At 33.4% G+C, this 25,030-nt stretch overlaps 1 protein-coding gene across 1 annotated transcript in view; it reads left to right on the top strand.

Annotated features, from left to right (window-relative positions):
• Positions 1-25,030, top strand: part of LOC129226402 (cyclin-dependent kinase 12-like) — a 171,092-nt gene that overhangs the window by 78,136 nt on the left and 67,926 nt on the right. The window contains exons 9-12 of the mRNA XM_054861002.1: positions 1,300-1,431; positions 4,990-5,249; positions 23,321-23,457; positions 24,259-24,346. Of these exons, the coding sequence (XP_054716977.1) occupies positions 1,300-1,431; positions 4,990-5,249; positions 23,321-23,457; positions 24,259-24,346 (617 nt within the window). The remainder of the gene's footprint in view (positions 1-1,299; positions 1,432-4,989; positions 5,250-23,320; positions 23,458-24,258; positions 24,347-25,030) is intronic.

Genomic DNA, 25,030 nt, shown 5'->3' with positions numbered 1-25,030 from the left:
TATTTAAGTTCTTTTTTGGCACTATAGCCTAGGGCAGGCCAAGACCGTCTCAATCAGTTTCCTCCATCCTGCCCTGTCAAAAACAGATTTCCTCCTATCCACTGAGGCCAACAGTCCCCTTGCCCTTGAGAAAGTTATTAGATATTCTCTTATCAACACTCGAGGCACTATTTTTCAACGAACAGTACAGATTCTTGAATATGCTGATGACATCAACATAATTGGAAGATCCAAAAGAGCTGTCACGATGCTTTCATCACTATTGAGACTGCTTCTAAAGAAATGGGTCTTAGCATTAATGCTGACAATACCAAATATATGGAAATAAACCATAAATCATTTGATTCTACCCCATTCTTTGTTGATGGCTGCTCATTTGAATCCGTTGAGGAGTTTAAATATCTTGGAAGTGTCATCACTAGAAACAGTGATATTAGCGTTGAAATCAATTGCCGCCTGGCTATGGCAAACAAATGTTAATTTGGTTTGAAAAGCTAATTAAAAAGTTGAACTTCTTCGCCAAAGTACAATAATAAACACATACAAGACCCTTTTAAGACCAGTCCTAACTTATGGAAGTGAGTGTTAGGCTTTAACTAAAGCAGAAGATAGATTGATGATTTTTGAAGGGAAAATTTTGAGAAGAATTTTTGGTGCTGTCCAGAAAAACAACAGATGGCGCACTCTCTATAATTTTGAGATATATAAAAAAATTCTATAAACAGCCAGATATTATCTACTTTATTAATCGCATTAGATGGCTGGAGCACCTCTTTAGACTAGGTAGTGGGGACCCAACCCATAAAGTCACCTTCACAATTACAGATGGTGCGTGCAAGAGGGTGCCGCCTACCAACCAGATGTCTCGACTGTGCCGAAAAAGACTGTTAGTATTTAAGTTGTGTACATAAATATCATGTAACCACTTTATTTAATTAAATGACATGCTATTTTGTAAACAGCATTTTCTTGTTAAGTTCGAGCTACATATGGTTCAAATTAATTTGAATTTTTGACTCTACTTTGTATTCAATTCTTAAAATTGTAATTACATTTGAAATCTAGATTGGTCACTTTAATTTGTTTTTATCTAAATCTTTAACTGTTGTGCATAGCATCCAAATAATAGAAATACAGCATAGGACAGAAGAATGCAAATTTCATTGTGATGGCCAATTGAAAAAAAATTCTTGGCAAAGTTTTTTTTTTTTTTTTTTTTTTTTTTAAGAATCTCAACTTATAACTGTTTTGAAAATGAAGCTTATTGTTATTCTCTTTGATGAAATTTTTTCATTTTAGTATGCCTACTCCAGCTTTAGATCTTTTGGATCAAATGCTTGAGCTTGATCCAGATCGTAGAATTACTGCTGAAAACTCTTTGAAATGCCAGTGGTTAAAAGACATCCATCCAGAAGAAATGGCACCTCCTAAGTAAGTTTTTATCATTTTATACCTTCATTTGCTTTTTCCAATTACATTTACAATTTGTTTTTTTCCTCTAAAAAACAAAAGTTTGCAAGATTAACTTTTACTGCTCCAGAATTTTTCCATTTTTTTTCTAGAGTGGATTATTTCCACTTTAAAAAATTGAAAATTTTGAAATTTCTTGAAAAAAAAAAATTAAGCAATTCATAATATTTACATTCCCGTGGTTTTTTTTTTAGTAAGATTTAATTTTTATGTTTAGGCATGAAACGACTTTGTTTATGCAGGCTGTAAGATAATTTAATTTTCCTGTATTATATGCTGTCAAGAAAATAGTTTAAAATATAATGGTGTTGCAAATTGTTTGAAATGTCAAGTATAAATATATCAGAATATTGTACTTATTTAGTCTGCTTTTTAAAATTTGAAAATTCTGTCTTAAAATTTTTTTTTTTTTAACAATATTTTGTTCAAACAATACAGTCGAGTCCCGATTTACGCGAGGGATGCATTCCAAGACTCCTCGCGTAAGTTGAAATTTCGTGTTGTAGAAAAAAATATGCATACAAATTTTTTAAAGCATACCAAATACTTTTAGGCACTTATAAACACCCCTCAAACTGCTCTAAAGCATTCCTTAACCATTACAGGTTTCTTCCGTAAAGAACAGAACTTTTACTGTATTTAAAAAATAAACTGTTATTTAACATGAAATACTTAAGATGCACAAAATGAATGACCAATGGGAATAAAAGATATAAAATAAAACAATGGTACGCACTGCACGCAGAAAATTAAAATGATGCACAAAATAGTACTGTACAGTATATACAGTATCAATATTTGCGAGTTAAAAAATGAAGATACTAGTGATGATTTATGCTCCAAGATCATATCGTTATTCTTATCTAATACATTTTTAAATACGCTTCACCTTTTATTTAAAACATTTCAATTTATAGCTACATCTCCTCTACCTAATCTTTTTATTAATCCACAATGCAAGAGAGCGCGTAGCTTCCATTTTCATAATTTTTACTTTGCTAGACTGCTCTGCAAGCTTCAATATTGAAACTAAGTTCTAAACTTTTACGGACATCTCTTTGTTTTGACTTTTAATGGTACATATGGAAGATTCACTCATACTTATCAGGGGTCTGGCCAGAGCAAATTTGGGTCCGTTAACGGACCCTTCACAAAAATCCGATCAACCAAAGCGGACCTTTCACGAAAATCCGATCAACCAAAACGGACCTTTCACAAAAATCCGATCAACCAAAACGGACCCTTCACAAAATTCTGGTAAACAAAAACGGATCTTTCACAAATTGTTTATTGAAAGAGCAAATCTCAAATTAAAATAATACAGCATATTTAAAGTTAAATTAGAGGAATCAACTTATACAAAATCAGCTAATTTTGCAAAAGGAAAAAATAAAATTGGCACTCTTGTGATGCTCCTACAAGCCATAAATAATTACTACCGCCAAATAAATATAATGCCTGTTGTTAGTTTCTTTGAAAGAAATTAACAGCCAAAAGTCAGTTTGGTTTATAATTTTGCTTGTTTGTTTTATGCAGCGGTGTTGTTGTGAACTTCTTTGGAAAAGCGTCAACATTCTCTGAATAGGCGTAGTAAGCACTTTTCTTCCCACACATGATTTAATCATCAATAATATACAGCGAAATGAATTTAGAACTACAAAGGATAGTATGGGTGTGGCGGATGTGATCGCTTCAGATAGGGTTACAAAATTTAAACTTATCGCCACTTAGTGTCTGGTGGTGCGATGTTAAACTGTTATTTTGGGAGAAAGTTATATGGGTTTGGTTTTTCGATACTAAAAAGGATAATTAACTTTAAATAAACTTTTATTTACCGTTATTTTTTTCTATAGATGTCTACGTTTTGAAAAACGGAATCTTTTTACATCCGATATGAGAATCATATTTTATTCTTTTTTTCAAGCTAACTTCGCTTTATTAGGATGCAAATAAATGAAAAATCTCTCTCTCTCTCTCTTTTTTTTTTTTTTTTTTTTTGTAACAAAGCTTATTTTAAGTTTTCAAAGGGGAATTCCATTTTCTTTTATGAATCAATAATTAAAATGCTGAATCGATGGTTTATTTTTTATTTTATTTATTTATTTATTTTTGCTTTAACTGTGTCCAGATATTAATGATATGTTTATCATAGGACTCTAAAATGCAATTCAAAAGTAATTTTATCAAAAATATTTATTTTACAAGCCGTTTTTATACTTTTGATTCCTTCACTTTGATTATTGCAATCTCTTTGCATCCGCTGTGGAAATCTGATTTTTCGAATTTTCGATGTTTAGTACGCTTAGTTAAGAGGTAAACAAATAAAGTATTTTTTTATTTTTGTGAAAATCACGGAGTTTATAAGGTTTGAACGAAACTCTGTGCTCTTAAACAGTGTCTTGGGTTAAAAAGTTAAATCCTGAACCCCTGCCTAATTTTTTTTCTTACAGTTATTTTAAATACTATACAAAAAACATTTCTAGTATAATTTAACATGATGTAGAATGGTAGATAAATATTGATACTTGAGGGGTGCCCATCTCCCAGGGAGCGATGCCTCCCCCCTCTCTTCAAATACTAGAAAAATACTCAAGAATGATATTCTCAACAGAAAAGAGAGAAAACACTCAACTTTAAGTGTCAATGATGCAGTTTCCACCATCTCAAGAGTCGAAACTTTCGTTTTTACAAGAAAAAAAAATTTAATTATTTGATTTTTCACAATAATAATTGATTTTTCACAAAATTATTTTATTTTTCACAAAAACCAGACCCTGTGAAAAATCCTGGACAGACCCCTGCTTATTGTCGCTCTACCTTCGACGTTTTGTAATTCTTCAAGCATATCGAGAATCTTAGCCTTTTTAAAAAATTTTATTAGAAACTTTCTTTTTCTTCACATTTTCAAACTTTTGATGAAGGTGACACTAAGGTGCCATTATGGTTATTTGATGCAATAGACTAGTTTGGCGTGGGAACTTTGGCTGTTAGTAATGCTCAAAGGGACGTAATAACATTCACGAAATCAATATTTAGTAGCCAATAATGAAGCTGATACTTCCTTCTAAAAAAATTCATTTTGTGGGCGAAAAATTCGCGTTAGCTCTAAAATTCGTTACTCGTGAAAAATTCGCGTTATAGCCATTTCGCGTAAGTCAGATCGCGTTGTAGCGGGAGTCGACTGTAACTAATTTAGAGAAAAACACATGCACACAAAATCTGCTTCTGCTTTATACACAACTTGTTTGGCAGTTTTTAAATGCATTTCTTGGTCAGCTTGTGCATCAGCACCCTGTAATTTTTAAAGTTGTACACCCTAACTCGTTTTGCTTTATTTTTATTTGGACTGTTTTTTTTCTTCCTCAGTGCTGCAATTTTCATAGTCATGTGCATTGTCTGTGGTCAGCACTTTGTAGGAGGCACTAGTAGTCTTTTCATTAGTTATTGTAACTTACATGATATGTTTTGTCTTCACTGGATCTGAAGTCAGGTTAATTTGTTTCTTTTTTCATCTTTCAGTCTTCCTTTAAATCAGGATTGCCATGAAATGTGGTCTAAAAGACGGCGGCGGCAAATGCTGAAGCAAGAACCAATTGGCAATATGAGCAATCCTGCATTTGCTCAGGCATCAGAATCAAACCCTCTTCTTAATTCAGGACTTATAACCAGTGGAAAGATTCAAAACTTTTCTGAAAATCAGACCAATTGGCCATCTGAAATTCAATCTTCATGGAACAAAAAAGATAAAACTGAAGAAAAGTCTGATACTGAGAAAAAAGGTTGGTTGGCTGTCAGAACGTAGCTAGTTACAAAAGCTATGTTAATTAATTATCCTCAAATATGAGTGAATTTTTATTTCAATGTGTATTATAAATGGATGATTGTTTAGGATTGTTGTATCAATCAAATAGTAAAATACAATAAACTCCTGATTAATCAAGGAATAGGAATAGGGTGGCATGCTAACTATGGATAAGCAAATTTTTGGAATAATCCGTAAATCAATTTAAAAAAAAAAAAAAAAAACCTATGATAACAGTATGTAATATGTGTAAAAGATTTATGTAAAAGCTAAAAGGGAGTATTATCACTCTTTTTTTTTTCTGTAGTATACCTCTGTCAACTTCCGTAGGTCAAGCTCTTTCTCTCTCTCTTTTTTTCTTTTTATAAATTAGCAATTTGTAACATTTTATTCTACTTATTTTCAAGGGCTGACAACTTTTTTTTGCTACATATAAATGCTGATGGATTACACATATACACAAAAAAACGGATCAACTGAAAGATTAAGTTAGGTTATACCAAAAACATGTGAGGATGGAAGGGGAATTTTTCTGAACGCACTGGTCCAGTCACTCGTTTTTACTCATTTACGCATATAAAAGAGTGTTAATGTAAAAATCAGGTTTCAATTTGTCAAGTTTTGATGAACTGATGTGGGGGGGGGGGGGGTCTTTAAGTCATCAATGCATGTTTGTTTGTTTTTTCTAAAAGTGAAAGTTAGTGGATAATCTGCAAAGCTGGTAATCAGGAGTTTACTATATTTGGACAAAAAAAATGCTTTTTTTTTAACCAACTTGATGGTTAACATAATATTCAATATATTGTACAATGCTGTGGAAGAAAAATATAACCTGCTTATAATTAGATACAGTATACCTTCAATTTAACAATTTCCTCAATTTAATGATACATTTCATTGGTTTGGAATTCGACGGCATTAAATGTCAATGCTCCTTGATTTAATGATATCCTTGATTTAACGATTTTTTTTCCTGTCCCTTGACAATCGTTAACTCGGGGTTATACTGTATGTATGTTTTTTAATTTAAAAATTCACCCCCCCCCCCCCAAAAAAAAAGAAATGACCCTCTTGAAATTCAAGTATAATTGCGGTCACTTCAATTAATTGATTTTATTGCATGCTATCATTAATTTAAGTTTGGTTGATCATTTTATCATGCGCTTATACAAGTGATGCCCTTATTTATTCTTTTTATCAGGGCCAGACCCGGCTTCATTTAACAAATTTCTGTAAAGTTGGATTCTTAATTTATAAATAAAATATTTTGTTGTTAGAGCAAAGTGAAACCTATTTTTTGACCTGTTAAATATGTTTAAAGTTATTAGAGCCCTCTAGATACAAAATAACACCCTTTATTCCCCAAATTTGCCTTGTTAACATGACTCCATTAGAAAAAGTGAATGGATATACATTGGAACTCCAATTATCCAAATCACTTTCGGAAGAGGGAGGGGGGACTAAGAGGAAAACATACCTGCGATTGACAAGTTAATGATTTTGGCCAAGATGATCCACAAGCAATGACATTTATTTACAGTACTGTAGTACATGTTGTTCAAATGTACAGCACTTGTACGTGCGCTTAGCTTGAAAAATGTTATCCTTCTAGTTGATTAGTTAAAAGTTCCTTTTCTTTAAAAATATTTTTTTCTCATTTGCAACATACTTACAAAAATTGATCAAAATGAGCTGGGTTTTTTGATTATCTGAATAAGTTAAAGTCTCAATTGATTCAGTTGATTTGAATTCTACTGTATTTGAAAAGCTGTGATAAAGTCGAGGCACATACGTCGAAACTAAAGTTCTTGATATCTTGATCTTTAAAAAAAAATCCATTTATAATACAAATGTTTCCCCCCCCCCCCCCCCGTGGTACACATTTATAAAGTTTATTACTGTTAATTCTAAATTTCAACACTCTACTTCAGTATGTTGTGCTATGATTTAAGTTTACATTATTTCAATTAATACTGTTAGCTCAAGTTATGCAGATCCTAATTGGACAGTTATGAAAGTAGTCTTTCAAATTGAATTTTTAGAACTGCTATGGTCTTTATAACTGGAGTTAACTAATTTCTCTGGAAAGTATTTTTAGACAGATGTTTTGTATGTAAAACATGTGTAAAGATGTATATGCATATGTATTCATGTTCTTCTTTTATTTTCATTTTTCTCATAAAATATTTTTCCAAACTAGTTGTTAGTTATTTCTAATAGTCATTTATTTCTGGTGGTTCAAATGAATACTGTTGAACTATATCTGTAATAATACTGATTTGCATGTTGCAAATGAGATGTGATATCAAAACTGTGGCTATAATATCTCAAATAGGTGCACATTTATTTCTTGTGGAAGCTTAAAAATACTTACTTGTAGGTTTTAAATAGGTTTAATTTTTAATACTTAATTTTATTGAATTGTTATGCTACAAAAGAAATAAAGCAAGTTTTATTGTGTTGTATTGAGTTTAAAAAGTCTAAATTTGATTGTCACTTAGTTTCCAAAGGTTTTTAACTACAGTATACGCGATTTTGTCCACAAACCGAAATTCCTTCTTCTTTTTCAATTTCCATCATTTTGATGGAACCTTTTTTTGCCATGTAAGGTGAAATTCAAACCTTTTTTCAAACACCAATTCCATTTGAACATTATAAAAAGTTGATAGGAAAAAGTTTCTATTAATGATTTCATAAACTTGCTGATGGGAAAAAAATGTCAGTGGAGATAATATTGTGACGCCAATTTTTAATGTTTCAAGAATGTAACTCATAGACAAATAGTAAACAAAGCATTATACACATATTGAAACAGAGCAATTTTGTTGCAAAGATGGCGAGCCACAATGCAGCTTTAGCTCCTGTGAAGAGACTAACTGAGCTTTTTGAGGAGGAAGAAAATACAGCATTTAATAATAAAATAGTGCTTAATAATGTAATTGTAGTGCTAATGTGCTAGTGTAAAGCAAACATTAGATTGATTTTCTTAAGAAGTTAATGTACAAATTTGTAAACAAGCAGTGAATAATTTTATTGTTCTTTATGTAGTATGTTTATGGTATCTGTTGTGTGCCCCTATTTTCATAATTTTGGTTTATCCACAAAGTTGGGTCAACTATGACACCAACACCATTCAATTCTGTGGATAATTAGGAGTTTACTGTAAGCAGCTTTAATTTTTTTTCATAAGTTTTTTGTTATGAAAGGAGTAAAATGTACTTTGCTATTGTACAAAGCTATTGTTTAACAAGTGAAAGTTTAAGTTATTCAACCCTCCTACCTTTTTGTTGCACTAAATACCACTCAAGTGGAATGGAATTCTAATATCAAAGTTTTTAGTGTCTTAAAAATATTATTGAAATTATTACACATTTGACCATATGAATACGAAATCACATAAAGTACCACTATTCTAAAGAAACAATATTTGTGTTCCCTTAAATTTCAAACACACTTGACAATTTTAGCATTGCTTCTGATTTCATGCTGTCACCTAATGGCAACTAAGTGAATCGCAACTTTAATCTTTTTTAAAAAATTAAATTAAAAATGAAATAAATATTGATGGGGCTTCATAGACCCAATCGGTATCCGATATTGTAGTTAAAAATAAACATTAAAAATTTATCTTTTGTTATTAATCAAAAAGCTTTCTGAGGTCAACCGTGAGACCGTGACTTTATTGATGTTTGGTATTATAACTGAAAATTAATCATAAAAAATTTAACTAGTTTAGAGTTTATTGGTGTAGAATTAAGTATTAAATAAACGAAGGCAGAATTTTTCAACTATGATGACATACATTAAGCACAGTGAAATTGACAGACCTGTGTTGGGGTCAGGGGCGGCATTTCGTTTGGGAAGTCGAGTTTCTTGAACATGAATTTCCTCAGTACGGTATAAAATACATATTGGTTAACAAGAAGTGATAAAAAGTGGTTTCACTAATAAAAATAGTTAGGTTTGTTAAGAGCAATTAAAATTTTTGCGACCAAAGCTTTAAATTTATTTTGTAAGAAGTTATCCGACAAAAAATCTCAGTACTAGATTTTATTTTCCAGTAAAGTTTTAACCTGCTAGTTTTGGGGTCAGAAAGAACAGAAAATTTTGTCACTATATTTAATCAATGTTCAGTGTTTTGCTTTATTGCCTGCACGGCGAATGAGGAATGTTTTGCTTGCTTCATTGCGCTTCGAAGGTAATTCTCTAACCTCCTAAGACAACAAAAGTCACCTTTCAAATGACTGACCTGGTTGAAACAGTCAAAAAACAATGGAAGCAAGAAAGTTATGTTAAAAAACACATTTGCCTCAAATTCCCCTCTTTAAAATAACCAAGAAGAAAGCTTTTTAAATCAGGCTAGTATTTATTTTGCATCATTAAAAATTATAGTTGCAATTCACAAAACAAAAGTGTATATTTTCTTTTTCATTTTCTATAACCGACCTACATAATATTGAACTTAAGAACAATAATAATTATATCTCATCAAATCCTGTCTCAATTTCTGGAGAAACTTTGAATTGATCATTTTATTCAAAATATTGATTTAATATTTTGATTACAACTTCATGTGGGTTTTGGTCATCTCTCCTGCATTGGCATACAGTAAACACTGTTATGGAAAGGTCTGTCACGAAGTGTTCAAGTATGCATTTGTGCGAAAATTGCTGAGAGTTTCGATTGTAAAGCCAAAAATTAAGATTAGCAGATTGAAATATTTATGATAGAGAGTAGCAAAAGAACACTTCGCAGTATAAATAAAGTAAACAAAAATTCAAACAAAGTCATACATATTAAAATAACATCAGATTTTCTATCAATGAAAAGTCGCTTTCCAGTAATTCTTCCAGGGGGGTTTTATAGATTTAACTCTTGAATACCATTTTGTGTCACTCGGAGATTGTCAAGTAAAGAGCCTCAAAATATATTTGTTGATGTTGATGTGAAAGTATCTTTTGATGTGAGATTTTTTTCAAAAATAGCATAACTTTACAAAAAGACATGAAAACATGTAATACATCGAGTTGCTAAAATGTGTTTCTAGTACAAGGAATCAATGAACACTTACTAGCTAAACATTCAGTTATAATAAGAGTATAAAACTTTATGTAAAATTACAATTGGTGTTTACGCATAAAAATTGCGCAGTCCATACACTATATGGGCATCTCATACAAGATGCACCATCATAACATTGAGTACACAATTTTGAAATAGTATTTAACCCACATGAAAGGATTACTTCTGTAGTTAAGGCAAATAATTGTTCTCCATCTGCTTTTTCTAATTTAGAAATACAGGCAAATGATTTCCCAAGTTATTTAAATTGAATTTACCCATTTTTAATCATTCTTAGTGAAAAATTTGGAGGTGCAACCCCCCCCCCCCCCCCCCCCCCATTTTCCACCTTTGGTTGGGGTCAAATTGACCCAAATATTGACTTAACATCACCTAAGCATAGGTAATGAAAAGAAAGAGTCCGTTAAAAATGACAATTGTGATTAAAATTAATTTTACGCGTAATATATTTTATGTGTATACAGATTTTTGTATAGACAGAGAAAGAGACATGGTGTGCACATTTAGTATCTGCAGTGCAGCTCAAAATGAGAAATTCATGATTAAAGCTTTCCAACATGTGTTTTTTTTTTTTTTTTTTTTGTCTCGGTTACTTAATACGTTATTCAACTCACTGTATATAGTTGCCTTAATATAAAGTTCTCATACTCGAAGTTGTTTTGGTCCATAAGTGACTATTTCTAGTCATGTTTAAGGAAAACTGCCAGATACGACAAAAAGAGTGTAGTTTTTAGGTTTAGGGGATCAACTTATCTGTGGGGCTATATTTCCGAAGATTTTCGCAGAAAAATTGTTCGAGAAAAACACTAAAAAAACGAGAACATTTTCTCGATTTTAGTGGAGCCTTTTTAAACAAACGCTAAAGAAGTAAGTACTCACACATTTTGCTATTATTTTGCATGGTCTTTGCATAGATGGTCACATAGAAATTAATACTAATTTTTAAAAAATGAATACAATATGGCTACAGTGCAAAACTTTCTAGATATTAATTAAAACAAAAGCAACAACTAATAAAAATCATAACCACAACAACAAACCCTTTACAAAAATTGTGATCGTGAAAAAAGTTTTTAAAAACATGCTTTTTCGATCATAAGAATGTTCATTTCCTTTTCCTTCTTTTTAAAAAGATTATTTTCTAAAATTGCGATGTTCTCTTTTTCCCAGAAAGTAACAGATTGACACGCGTTTTCGTTTTTTCCCTGATTTTCCACCTAAAAGTAACGGGGAAGGAAATTTATAAGCGATTATACACAGTAATATATTGCTAGATAATGTTGAAAATGTCTTCTTTATTTCAACTAAGAGATTCAGTTTTCAATTCATTTTGCTGACACAAAATTAACAGAATCTGCCTTCCAGAAAATACTATTTTCTAAACTTAAGACATTTCAGTATTGCGTAAACCAGTGGTAGGCAATCGGTCGATCTTGACCGGTTTTCAGCTGACCTTGGTAACATTCTGAACTCTGGAGTTCAGTTTTTTGTCGGGCAAAAAAGTGGCTCCACTGCCATCTAATCATGATTTTCATATTTGCTGGAAGTGTCACAATTTTTAAGATTTAAGAAAAAAAGATTTATTCTGTCTTTTGTCACATTTGGAAAACGTCAACTAAAGTTATTTAAGGATTTACAGATAAAACTTGGTATGAATGTTTTACAAATTAGTACAGTAGGGGAAAACATTGTTTTGAATGGGACTTTACCAATGGCACAAAAGGGGGAGCACTAGCCCGCCCCCCCCCCCCCCTGAAACAGATCTTAGTGTTTACCAAACTTGGGAAGTAGATCGCCAGTCAATTTAGGTTGCAATTGTCGCCCATAATAACATTTTGTTCACAGTATACATTAAATGGCCGTACTTGTTGATTTTTACAACATAAAATAGTTAATCAAAAATTAACGAGGAGATTAAAACATAACATCAAATTTTTGCTAAAATGAATCACACACTGATATTTGATAAATAGCATCCTCATATATATAATAACGAATTCACTGATCAAGTAACTCTCTGATGTCATCAACAATAAAATGCTTGGCATAGCATGATTATTTGGTAACATTTTTTGGTAATGTTTGACATGCCGGGAAATGCTTTATTTTGGCAATGCTGGTAACTTTGGATCCGGTGACTTAACTGTTTTAATGGTAAGACCTATTTTAGGAGAATGACAAAACGAAAAAGTAGTCAACAATGAAGGCTATCTACTTGAGTTTAGTGTTAATCTGCTGGAGTTAAGGTTAAAATTTCAACCATAAAAATATTATCAAACTGGCAATTGCTTCGTTCAAATGTAGAAGCAATATTCACCCGTCATACCTTGACAGGTGATTTTCTAGTATTTTATGAAACTTCTAACAGACATGGCTAAATTTAATAAGTTGGAGTTTTACATTGGTCTTCCTTTTTCACACTGGTACTGGTTTGGATGACCATTATCTCACCTTGGTAAAAATAGGGAACCATCTTTTAAAAGAAGCATAGAGTGGTAATGTTATCTGATTGTAAGCATATTCATTGTTCCAAAATCAAAGCCATGTAAGGCGTCTGTACTCCAGCTGTCCCATAGAAAAATTGTCTGTAACACAGGAATTCTACTTTTAGCACTGCATGGGAACTAACATGATCAGACGCATGTGTTTTTTCGCAAAAAGAGTGGGCCGCTTTATAATTAGGTTAGCTTATGTGCACATATCTATACACTGAAGAGCCAAAACATTATGACCACCTCTAACTTTTTCAAAGAATTCGTCTGGATGACTTAGAGACCAGATGATGAATTGGGGTTGATATATAACTGGGGCTGGAGAAGATCAGACTTCTTTTGAGCACTTTCTTTTGCAAATTATAAGAAAGGGTAACAATATCAGCGAATTTGATAGAGGGTAGATTGTGATGGCCCAAAGACTCGAAACGAGTATCTCAGAAACTGCAAGGCTCTCATGTTGTTCACGATCTGTCATTGTTAGTATTTATGCAAAGTGGGAAAAGGAGGATGAAACCAACAGTTGGGTTAAAGGTGTTGGATGGCTACACGTCATCAAAGATAAGGGATGTCGGAGACTAGTCCGCTTGGTAAAGCAAAATCGGAGACAGTTGATCAACTGATAGCTGAATGCAATGCAGTTGCGAGTGAAAGTGTTTCCAAACACACAGTTCACCGGACACTGTTGCATATGGGACTGCAGAGCAAACGTCCCACTCGTGTGCCTCCATTGACCAATGATCATTGCCAACTGTTCCTACAGTGGGCTCGAGAACACAGAGAGTGGTCCGGCGATTCGCAATTTTTTGTTCATCACGTGGATAGTCCTGTCAGAGTTCGCCGTCTTTCAGGCAACCAGTTGCTTCCGTCTTGTACCGTTGGTCATAAACAGGCTGGTGGTGGCGGTATTATGATTTGGGGAAGTTTTTCCTGTCAAGCTCTTGTACCCTTAGTTGTCGTGGAACATACCATGAAGGCTGTGGATTATCTGAACATCGTGGCATATCAGGTGCACACGTACATGGCGTCGGTCTTCCCTACTGGAAATGGCATCTTTCAGCAGGACAATGCCCCATGTCACAAGGCTATAATTGAGCTGGAGTGGTTCCAGCAGCATGATGAAGTATTCTAATTAATGCCCTGGCCACTAAATTCACCGAATTTAAATCATATGGAGTGCATTTGGGACTTCACGGAAATGCAGTTCAGAGCTGAAACACTATCATGGCGAGATATCTCAACTTTGCGTGACCGCTGCATTAACATTTGGTACAATCTATCTCCAGAAGTCTACCAAGAGCTTGTGGTATTCATGCCAAGGCGTGTCGCAGCCGTTTTGCAGGCCAAAGGTGGCACAACGCGTTATTGACTGAGTGATCATAATGTTTTGGCTCATCAGTGTATGTATGTTTCGAAAAGTAATAATTTGACACACATTATGAGGCTACTTAGCTTACCAGATAGAGGGAACCAGCAAAATATGTTTCTAATTGTTGTAGTGGAGCATAGTTTGTAAGAAGTTTAGATTTATACAATGTTTAAGCCGATTCATTTAAATATAAAATATCCCTTGAATTGGATGCACTAAATTGGGTTTTTGGTATTGTACACATTTTTTTTCTTGTGTTATAACCCTTAAGTAGCGGCATATTGGGCTATTCCCTGCCAGTTTTCATATATTTCGCTCTATTCCACCACTCCTAATATTGATCATGGAACCCATCTGTGTAGCTGACCTTTAGTAACTCCTCAATCCTCACACAGAATGCTGGGAATTTCTTTCGATATTTCAAGGTTTCATAGCTTTCGGAAATGTATGTTGGTCATTTAGATCAATAGCACGACAACCTAGTCAATCTGTCTGACGGTTATTTTCTTTTAGCGTATGCAGTAAGTATTGTTCTTCATTATGTACTTTTGTATAGTAAATGGTATCTATTCTATTAGCTGAAGCAAACACTAAAAGTTCTTTTTTGTCCCATGGATTGCTAGGGTGGGGAAAAGCCCAAAATGCAACCACTAACGTAACAAAGAGACGAGACTACTCTTAGGACAACAGATAAAAGATAATTATTTGCATGTCATCAGATATAATATAGCTATGCAGACTAATACTCGTGCATGCAGTTTATTAAGTTACTGATGTCTGTCTGCAATAAATGTAGAACTAATCAACTGCTTAGGTCAAAGGTTCCCAAGCTAGGTGCCCTAATATTTTACAGGAAGATGCAAAGGATGCTGTGAGAAAATTCTAAATCTTCAATGGGTGCTGCAAATCGGAAAAGTTAAACACCTGTTGAAGGTAATATTTTCCGCCATGGCTGAATGCCTCTTTATATGTTCGAAACATGCTCTTTGCAGCGAGATCTAGTATCTCACAGGAAATAAAATTACTTTTTTTTTGGCAACGTCATTACTAGAATCATCAATATGTTTTGTTGATACATGGTACCTGAGTCACTTGATGTCTGAGTCTGCAAAATTTTAAAATACCTGCATGCTGTTAGAGTACTTTGTGGGGAAAATAAAGATTATCATATGTCCGAACAGTTCTTTCCCTAGACTTACACCAAGCATTAAACTGTACCAATCAGTAACAAATGCTAATGTTGCCATGCTAAGCACAAAAGTCGCACCTGCAGCTGAGCTCAAAATAAGTTTGTTTTTTAAAGTTTTGCATCTCCATATACTTGATTCATTCAGATTCCTCTTTTTCAGAATGATGACAGTCACATTGTATATAGGTAAAAATATGTTATAAAGAATCACCTGCCCAGTGGCGGATAGATGTTTATTTTTTAGAGGGGGCCCATATTACCAATATACCCACACCTTTTCTCTATTTTAAATTTCAATTTGGGGGGGGGGGAAAGTGCCCCCCCCCCCCCCAATTGAAAGTGTTTGAAGTGTGTTGAACCTGTGTGAAGCGTAGCATTTTGAAGATTTTTTTATTTTTGGACCAACTAGGAAAAAGAAAAAAGGGGACCGGAGGGGATGAAAGAAATAAGAGGTGTTGGGCGTAATTACCTGTTTAATAGTCAGCAATTTTTGAAATTTTTTATTTTATGGCTCTTTTCAAAAGCAATTAAGATTTTTTTTAAACATTAGGCAATCTTTGGAAAGGAAGAGTTCAAGAATCCTCTCCTGAAAGGCAAAACGCAATTTCAGGTTATCTTTAGAGAATGGAGACGTTTAGAGGTAAGGAGAGGTGAAGGATCTCTCCTTCCGAAATTTTTCAAAATTGAAATCTTAAAGGCACAATTTGAGACTGTTTTTGGTAGTAAGAATGGTGGTTCTAGGACTGTCCTCCAGTCATGTTTTGAAATTGATATCCGAAAAATGCCTAAATAAATGCGTCTTTAGGACATCAGTTTTCCAATATTACTCCAACCAAACAACTACAACTTATTTTAAATTTCTTACAGGGAACGAGAGTTAAAGAGAGAAACATTTTGAAGACGCTTCTTTTCAGATTAACTAGAAAAAAGGGGGAGGAGATAAAGTGAAGGAAAGAGAGGGGAACTTAATTTGCTAAGCAAAAATATGCATCTGTGAAACATTTTAAATTTAAAGTTTTCTTTTTGAAATTCTTGAGATTTCCCCCCTCATTATTTGCTTTTGTTTTTTGAAAAAATAACTTTGCTTTCCCAAGACATGTTCTTATCTTGAAAAAGAGGTACCGATCCCCTGACCCCTTCTGAACACTATTGACTGGTGCCCTCTAACGCAGAGGGTTCCTTAACTTTAACGATTTGTGGCACCCTTTGAAGAATTAGAATTTGCTCAAGACACCCTAGTCAAGTTTTATTACACATTGTTGTCACCATGGACACTTTGCGGCACCCCTCACCGCTTCCTGCGGCACCTGGTTCGAAAATCCCTGATATAATGTATTATAATTATTATTATACCTGTTAATATTATTATTTATTTTTTGTGGCTAAGAGTTTGAAATTATTTGTAAGCAAACTAAAACCAAATAATTATTTCTTTTATTTAACTTTTTTTCTCCAGATTTTAGATGGGGGCCCAAGCCTCCTCAGCCCCTCCCTTATATACGCCTTTGAACCTGCCGGCAATATCTCTGCATACACATGCTTATGCTATGGACGACCACCAGCACTAAGAGAAAGATAGGATTTGTCATTGATAGTCATTCTTCTAATTTATACTCACCAACTCCCTACCCTACAGTATAAAGCCGAAGAATTTCCTTATAGCATACTTGCCAGCTCTACTGTTTTTAACCGGAGACTCCTGTTTTTTGCTTCCATCTCCCAATTTTCCGTTTTTTACGATTTTCTCCCATTTTTGCAGTTTTTTCAGTCAATCATCAAAAAGTTTCACTTTCTTCTCAATAGATGGCGCTCTTTTCTAGTGTACCAATGTCAGGGAATAAGAATTTTTCCAATTCATAACTCATTTAGTAAAAATTAATTTTTTGGAAGCTTTCCACATTGCATGTTCAACAAACACGTGCTTTGCCAAAAATTGCAGCAGATTTCAATCCTTTTACATCTTAAAAATATTTTAACTATTTTGAAAGTTTGAAGTTATTTTAACATATATGATACCCTATACCTACTTATTTTATGTTTTATTATTTATAAAATGTTGATTTTTTTTCTCTTTTTTTTTCAGATTTTGGTAATTAAAACTATGTAGCTACTTTTTTGGTAGAGACTGGGAAATGTATGAAACTTTAAGCAAATTCACTCTTTATTATTTGGTTTTTCCTTTACAGTATATTTTTCTTGCTACTACCAATTAGCTTACATTTGCGAAGAATCCCCATTTCGTTTTAAATTTAGTATTCATGTTATTTAAAAGTATAATTTACTAATTCTGTTGTGAAGATATGTCGTTAGTGAATCACCTATATACCTCTAGTGGAAGCTCCTGTTTTTTTTTCTTCGAAGGTTGACAAATATGTTATAGCATAGTAGAGATAGTAGGTTAATTTCTATGATCCATCCCATCATCTGAGTGAAATATAACAGCCTTAATCACTAAAGCTGTTGGGATATTCCAAATGGACCTGGCTTTTTCAAGGACAACAATCCAACCTATATCAACGTTTTTGTGGTAAAAAAAAAAAAAAAACGACTGGCTATATTTGACGTTTTTCAGTTCCATTGCTGCTGTTCTGTATTATTTTGACTAACATGCTGGTTAATACATACTCTTTCAGCATCCAAATAATTTCAATACACACTTCAACTAATATTCATAAGAGGTAAACTAAATTTGGACTTTACCTTGGTACCCAGCTATCTACTACGTGTCGATGAGGAAATAATAATTAGAACAAAGAAAGATATATGGTGAAACAATGCAATCAGTTGTTGAATTTTGGACAAATTCTTTGAGAGTGAAGAAATGCAATGCCACATCTAAGCAAAAATGCGTATTATCATTAAATACATTTTTGCGTATTATCATTAAATACAGAGATGTGATGCCTGACTCATGTCTTCCATAATTTCATTTGATCATGAGCCAGCTGGAAGTTAGACAAAATTTAAAAGGCATTTCTATCGCAGCTTCAAATACAGTGAAACTTTAGTAAGTCAAATTTCAATAAGCCAAAATCTTCAATAAGCTGAAATGAATAATGATTCCCGTCTAACTGGATGAAGGATTTCTTTTCAATGAGCCGGAAGTATTCGATAAGCAGAATTTTATTTCAGGAGCATTGTCGTATTTTCGTTGTTAACATAATTCCATAAGTCGTAATCATTTCCCCCCCCCCCAAATGACCAAAAAGAAAAAAGACAGCGCCATTGCATCAAAAGGTATCTGGACAAAGTGAATCAAATAAATCTCTAACAAATTTACAGAATAAGTGGAGCTTTTTACCAAAGAAAATGAACATTCTTTCAAACACAGATTGTATTATTTTATTGCGGTTGATGAAGGATGTTTTAGTCATAGAGTACCCCTACTGTAATAAAAATATTTAATTGTGCCTGAGGGAAAATAGCGAAAAGGATTCCGAATATGAAGACAAGGTAGAATTTGGGCCAGAAAATTAAAAATTGTTATATTTCAGCATAAAAATGTTAAATTGTATTACGTGTTAATTATGTTAAGTTTTTATAATATCTCCTTGATACATTATTGTATCAATTTTTTCTCCCGATAAAAATTTGATGCGTTTCAGCGGTAGTGTTTTATTCTTTAGTTTTCAATAAGTCCAATTTTCAATAACTCTTTAATTTTTTAATCGCTTTTCCTGAAACTTAGACTTACAGAAGTTTGACCACGTAGAATATAATTTTCTTTTTGCTTTTTTACAAGAGGGGTGGGGGATGACACCACAAATTACCATCTAAGTGTGGCCCATGCTAAGTATGCCACTGATATTTCTGAATGTAAGTTGAAAATACAGGAAGGTTATTTACTGAAGGTCTGCGATGACTCCGACTATGCAGCATGCAATGCTTCCAATTTTTTTTTGCAATTTACAATTTTTTCCCCCCACATGGGGCTCACAGAAATGAGTCCTATACTCCGACTTTTTGCCAAAAAACTAAAACAAACCCCTTGAAAAAAAGATTACAGTCTTCCTTCACTTTGACTTTTGCGGCTTCACTACATCGAGGTTTTTCTGTTTTTTTTCCAAGTATAGTAATTAGCCTTTTTTATGCGCTCGTGTACACTTTTTCCTACAAAAGAATAACAAAGCGTCTTTTAGGTAAGAATATCTTCTAAGGGACTATATAGTTGTATCAGTTGAGGAGGTATAGAATTGCCGAAGAAAGTGTAAGGAATCGCTATCTCATTTTAACCATTAAACCCTAACTGGAAAGTATAAATCACTATATTATTACTAGGGGATAAATACTTATGTAAATGGTGTTCATCTATGTACTAGTTTTTTAAGTTGTATACGTAATACCAGTAATGAGAATTAATGAAGAGGAAGAATGGGGGTACGTACGGGTTACTAACTGTCAATTTTAACTCATCAAAAAAGTTGAGCTATTTTCATATTTTTGTAGTAGTGTGTAAGAATTACATGTGAGTGTATAGTTTATTTTCCAATGATTAACAATGATATCTATTACGTCTAATATATCTCCTGTTCTCATATTTTGTGCAATATATTAAGTAATACAATTGTAATAGTGGCAAAGGGGACTGTTTCATGTCTAGGGAGCTCTAACTATGTTAAAAGAAAATTGTTGTCAGTAAGTTTTATGCGCTATAATTAGGAAAACATATGGTTTATAAATACAGAATCGTACTTCACGAAAATTCAGTTATCTCAGTAAAGTCTGGAATGAATTAACCGCGATAAACGAGGATTGAGAGAGACTGTATTTTTGAAATAGGGTAAGGTCACTGGAAACAGGCTGTCATAAGTTTGGACTTAAATAATAAGCCTTTTCGGCGGGGGTAAAACTGATGTTGCTGTGGCCCATGAATACGTTGTAACCATCTAGTGTTTTATTAGTGTAAATTTCATGAACCAGTTGTTATTTACAAGGCAGTGTTGGAAGGTTATGAAAAGTCACCATGAGGTCAGTTGGTGTTTCATGTTCAGTTGAATTAAAAAAGTTCTAAAAATGAAGAATTTTTTCACATTTTGAAGAGAAAAAGGGTATTTTGTCTATTACTCATCATATCTGTTACTATGAATCATCAGAGTTTTCGATGTCTGTTACTTGGAGTTAGACCTTTTTTCGAATTTGAGCAAATAAAAATAAAATAAACTAATTCAGAGGATCCAGAAGTAGCCAAATACAAGAAGAGTGTAATTGCTTGGGGGGGGGGGGGGGGGGTGAGAATAGTTTTAAAAGTCTAAATACATTAAAAGGCTCAGAAAATCAAGTTTACCTGAGAGTGTTGTCTTACTGATACCGTTACCATATGTTACGGGGACCCCCCCCCTCCCCCCATGAGTTTCCCAGGGGTGTTTGTGATCCGAAAATTTTGAGCTGACAACACATTCTAAAATTGAAAAATTACTCAAAAAATGCTTTCAAAAAGATTTTTTTCAATGATTTCCATGATTATTGTATGCATATTTGAAGAGTTTTTGTGAGGGGGTGTCGAGCTTCCTCATAGTTTCCGAAAATTTCACACTGTCTTCACAAAATTTTACTCGAGTCCCCTAACTTACTCCAAATGCTTATGCTTTTGAAGTGTTGCCTGTCTAGCCCTTCAGAAGAGATAACGGCTAATATAATGCTCCTTTTTCCTCAAAATGAAAATAACAGCTATGAAACGGGCAGAAACTGAAAACAATTGAAACATGCCATTTCCAAAAAGTGGGTTGTGATAGGGGAAAATGGTTGTTATATTTGTATTCAGGGAGTCATTTTACATAAGAAACAGCAAGAATGGGGCCAAAAACATTGTTTTTTTTTTTTTTTTTTCGACACAGTCTTACAAAAACAAAACTGGGCTGAACAGAGTGCTAAGTAAATTTTAAAAATTTTAAAATCTTGCTCATATTTTAACTTTTAACTGTTCTTGAGCAATTGTAAACGAAAATATTTTCGTGAAATTCGTCTTTCACATTGTAAATTTAACTAAGCCGATAACTTTCGTATGCATTGATAAAAAGCAGCCTTCCTTAGAGAGATTGACACTAAAATTAAATTGATACCCGCTTCTGTTTATGTTCACTTTTATTCCAAATTCCATCTAAATCATAGCATTGATTCTTGAGATATAGCAGTCACAAGACTGACAAAATTTGGCCAACTACACCATCCCCCTTGAAGCCAGTGGTTCAAAATTGAATAAGCTTCCATACCCTTTAAGGTTACCTTTGCATTTTTGCTTTTTTTATAAGATGTTGCTGTCACCAGTAACAAGCAAAAACGGCTAATTGCTTCATCCCCCTTTGAGCTATTGGCACCAAAATCAAATCAACATTTATATCCTTTGAGGTCTACCTATGGATCAATTTTTGTTTGATTCTGTCTTACTTCCTGAGATATACAGTCAAGCCTGCTTATTAGAATATCGGAGAAAACTATCTTGCTTACTGTAATACATTTTCAATGTACCAAACTGTTGATGTCTATTATTTTAATACCATTTAATGGAATATAACACTTATTAGAATAATTTTTTGTGGAAAATTGGCTATTCCATGAAGGAGGTTCGACTGTAGTGGTCACGTATACCAAAGAAAAGTTTTGATTGCTCCATCCTCTTAGAGGAATTGGATCCAACACCAATGTGCACCAATTCACTTTGAGGCATGCTTACATAGGTGTACCAACTTCAGTTTATTCATGCATTAATTTTAAAGCTAGAGCGGTTACTAAAAACTGGTCACACACAGACAGTAAGATATTTTCCAAAAATGTTCAAGATGGATGTAACACAACCCAAAACATATAAATCCGTCACAATTCAACAATTTTCACAAATCCAATACATACTTCTATGCATTAGATATAAAGGAAATTAAAAATAGAAAAGAAAAAAAAGGTATAGATTGCAGTAAGTCAAGGACAGTAAATGTTTCTAAAAAATTAAAATGAAACTTAATGGAAATGTGTGTGTGGGTGAAAAAGAAAAAAATCTATTCCCACCAAAGTAAAAAAAGAAAAATCTTTAAACTTGTAGAACTAGAAGTAATTTTTTTTCACTTCTATTACTTGGAATAATATTGTACCTCATTTAAATTAACTTGACATTTTAGCATCCTATCAGTTAAACTATGTGTTGAGTAGCTACTCATCAATGAGGCGCTGAGTTACAGAAAGTGCATTAAATGCAGGTAGAATTTTATAAGAGAAAGTACAGTTCAAGTTTCCCTGGTAAATATTTAGATTGATTATATTGATCCAAATTAAAGAAAATTCCACACTGTGAGAATTTTCAGCTTTTTTAAATTTTTACTAAAAAAGGACATGAGTTTTCATAGGCTTGTATTGCCATGAGCAGATCAACTGCAGTATCTACAAAAATTGAGTTTTTGAGACATTTAAAGAAACGTGTTTTTGATTCCCAATAAAATGTAGTAAAATGTTGGAATTTGGCATTCTTTTCATGCTATATTTTCAGCATAAACCAAGTATGCAAGTTTGTACAATAAAGCTTAAGCAAAATTGATGTCAATAAATAATGCAAAAAGGAAAATCTGCTATTTACCTTCCCGGAGCAGTATAGAACCATGGAAGGTTTTTCACTATTCAAAACTAGAATGCAGATTTGCTGACCAATTATGAGCAAAAAGCTCACAACAGATGCAAGGAAAAAAAAAATTGATTTGCAACCATTTTATAACCTCAATTTAACAAGTGTCAAGGCACTGGAAAAAGTTATTGTTAAATCAAGGAGCATATATGCAGATCAAGGAGATTAATGCAGTCCAATCTGGATCAGTGAAATGTATCATTAAATCGAGGAAATAGTTAAATTGAAAATATACTGGATAATCTTTAATTGTACAAATCATTATTCAATTTTGTTTGCTTAAAGTATGCATTTGCTTTCTCATGTTTAGGTGATATTAAGAGTGAAAATGAAAACTCAACAAGTCCTGGTGTGCATTTCCAAAGTAATTTGAACACCATTACACAAGCATATCAAAAAAATAAAGACATAAATGTGTCACAGTTAGCTGCTTTGTTAAATATTCAAGTAAGTAATCTTTATCTTTAATTTCTGTTGCACTGATGTTGTTCTTCATTTTAAAAGTTTGATTCATTTACCGGTCTAAATTGTATAGACAATATACGAGGGCAAATTGAAAGTAACCTCCGAATCGCTGTAAATAAGACAAACCAGCACAGAGGAAAAACATTTATTTACACATCAAAGGTACAACTCTCCTCTATTTTTCAACGTAGTCGCCGCCATTATTTAGGCACTTGTCGTACTGTTTTACCAATTTATCAATTCCATCTGCATAAAAAGCGGCCGCCTGCAATTTAAGACAATGTCACTGCGCTTTTAAGTTCCTCGTTGTCAGCGAAATGCTGTCCCCCAAGCTACTTCATTGCAGTGAACAGATGGTAATCAGCAGGAGCCAAATCTGGGCTATAGGGAGGATGGGGAAAGATATCCCATTTGAACTTGCTCAAAAGTTCTTGCGTTCTTACAGCAGTGTGAGGGCGTGCGTTATCGTGCAGAAGCACAACCTCAGAACTCAATAGGCTGCTACGTTTGTTTTGGGTGGCTCTTTACAATTCTTTAACATGCTACAGCCTCACTTTTCGTGGGACTTTCTATGCCGGCACTCATTTTGTCACGCTATAACTAGCAAACGCTTGATCCTACAACACACACTCTCCTACTGGAAGCTTACTGAATCACAGATTACTCATGCATTTGATTGAGGGCGCTCCGAACCGTACTTCCAGCGCCATGCCCAAACGGCAGTTGTATATTGTAAAATTTTTATTGAAAATATAATTTCTGTTTTATATGTTTTTACTATAGATTGATGCTAACAATGAAGCTCTACTGCAAAATTTGTGTTCTCAACTTTACGCTTCCACAACAACCTTACAGAAATTACAAGAAACAGGTAAAGATAATTCTTTCAATATTTCGTAGCCTGTAGCACTGTAAATGTGAAAAAAAAAATTCAAATTTTCAAAATTAATTTGAATTTTGAAATTTTGAATTCAAATTATGTTTTTTGCAATCACAAGTTTCGACAGGACCCTACTCATTGGTTACTATCCCATTCGCTTGTTTCTAGATACGGTTCCTGTCCCTGCTCTTGAGCGGTTACGTGTGCATAGTTGTGTATGTGTAGGCTTGTGTGTGTGCGTAGACCTGTGTGTATGCACGCTGGTATGTGTGTATGTGTGTAAAGGCACGTGCGTGTGCGTAGGATATGGACGCCACCGACCAGGAGCAGCGGCTACCGGGAGGAGTCGCGCCTGTAGAGGACGGTGGGGTTGAAAAAGAAACCAAACATCAAGGACGGTCAAATGAAAACAATTAGCAATCGTGATTCCTCAAAAAAATCTGTGCTTTAGCTATTGTTCATAATTTTTTGCACTTTGAAAGAATGGAAAATATTTTATATCTCTGAATGAGAGTGCAATGATTGTCAAGGGACTTAAAAAAGTTATCGTTAAATCAAGGATATCTTTAAATCGAGATGCATATACATTTAGTGTAGTTGAATCCGGACTAGTGAAATGTATCATTAAAATTTAGGAAATCATTAAATTGAAGTTATACTGTACGTATTTTATTA

Source organism: Uloborus diversus, chromosome 7 (genome assembly GCF_026930045.1).
Source record: "Uloborus diversus isolate 005 chromosome 7, Udiv.v.3.1, whole genome shotgun sequence".
NCBI lineage: Eukaryota > Metazoa > Arthropoda > Arachnida > Araneae > Uloboridae > Uloborus > Uloborus diversus.
The sequence above is the reverse complement of the archived record's forward strand: the minus strand, read 5'-3'. Positions and strand labels throughout refer to the sequence as shown.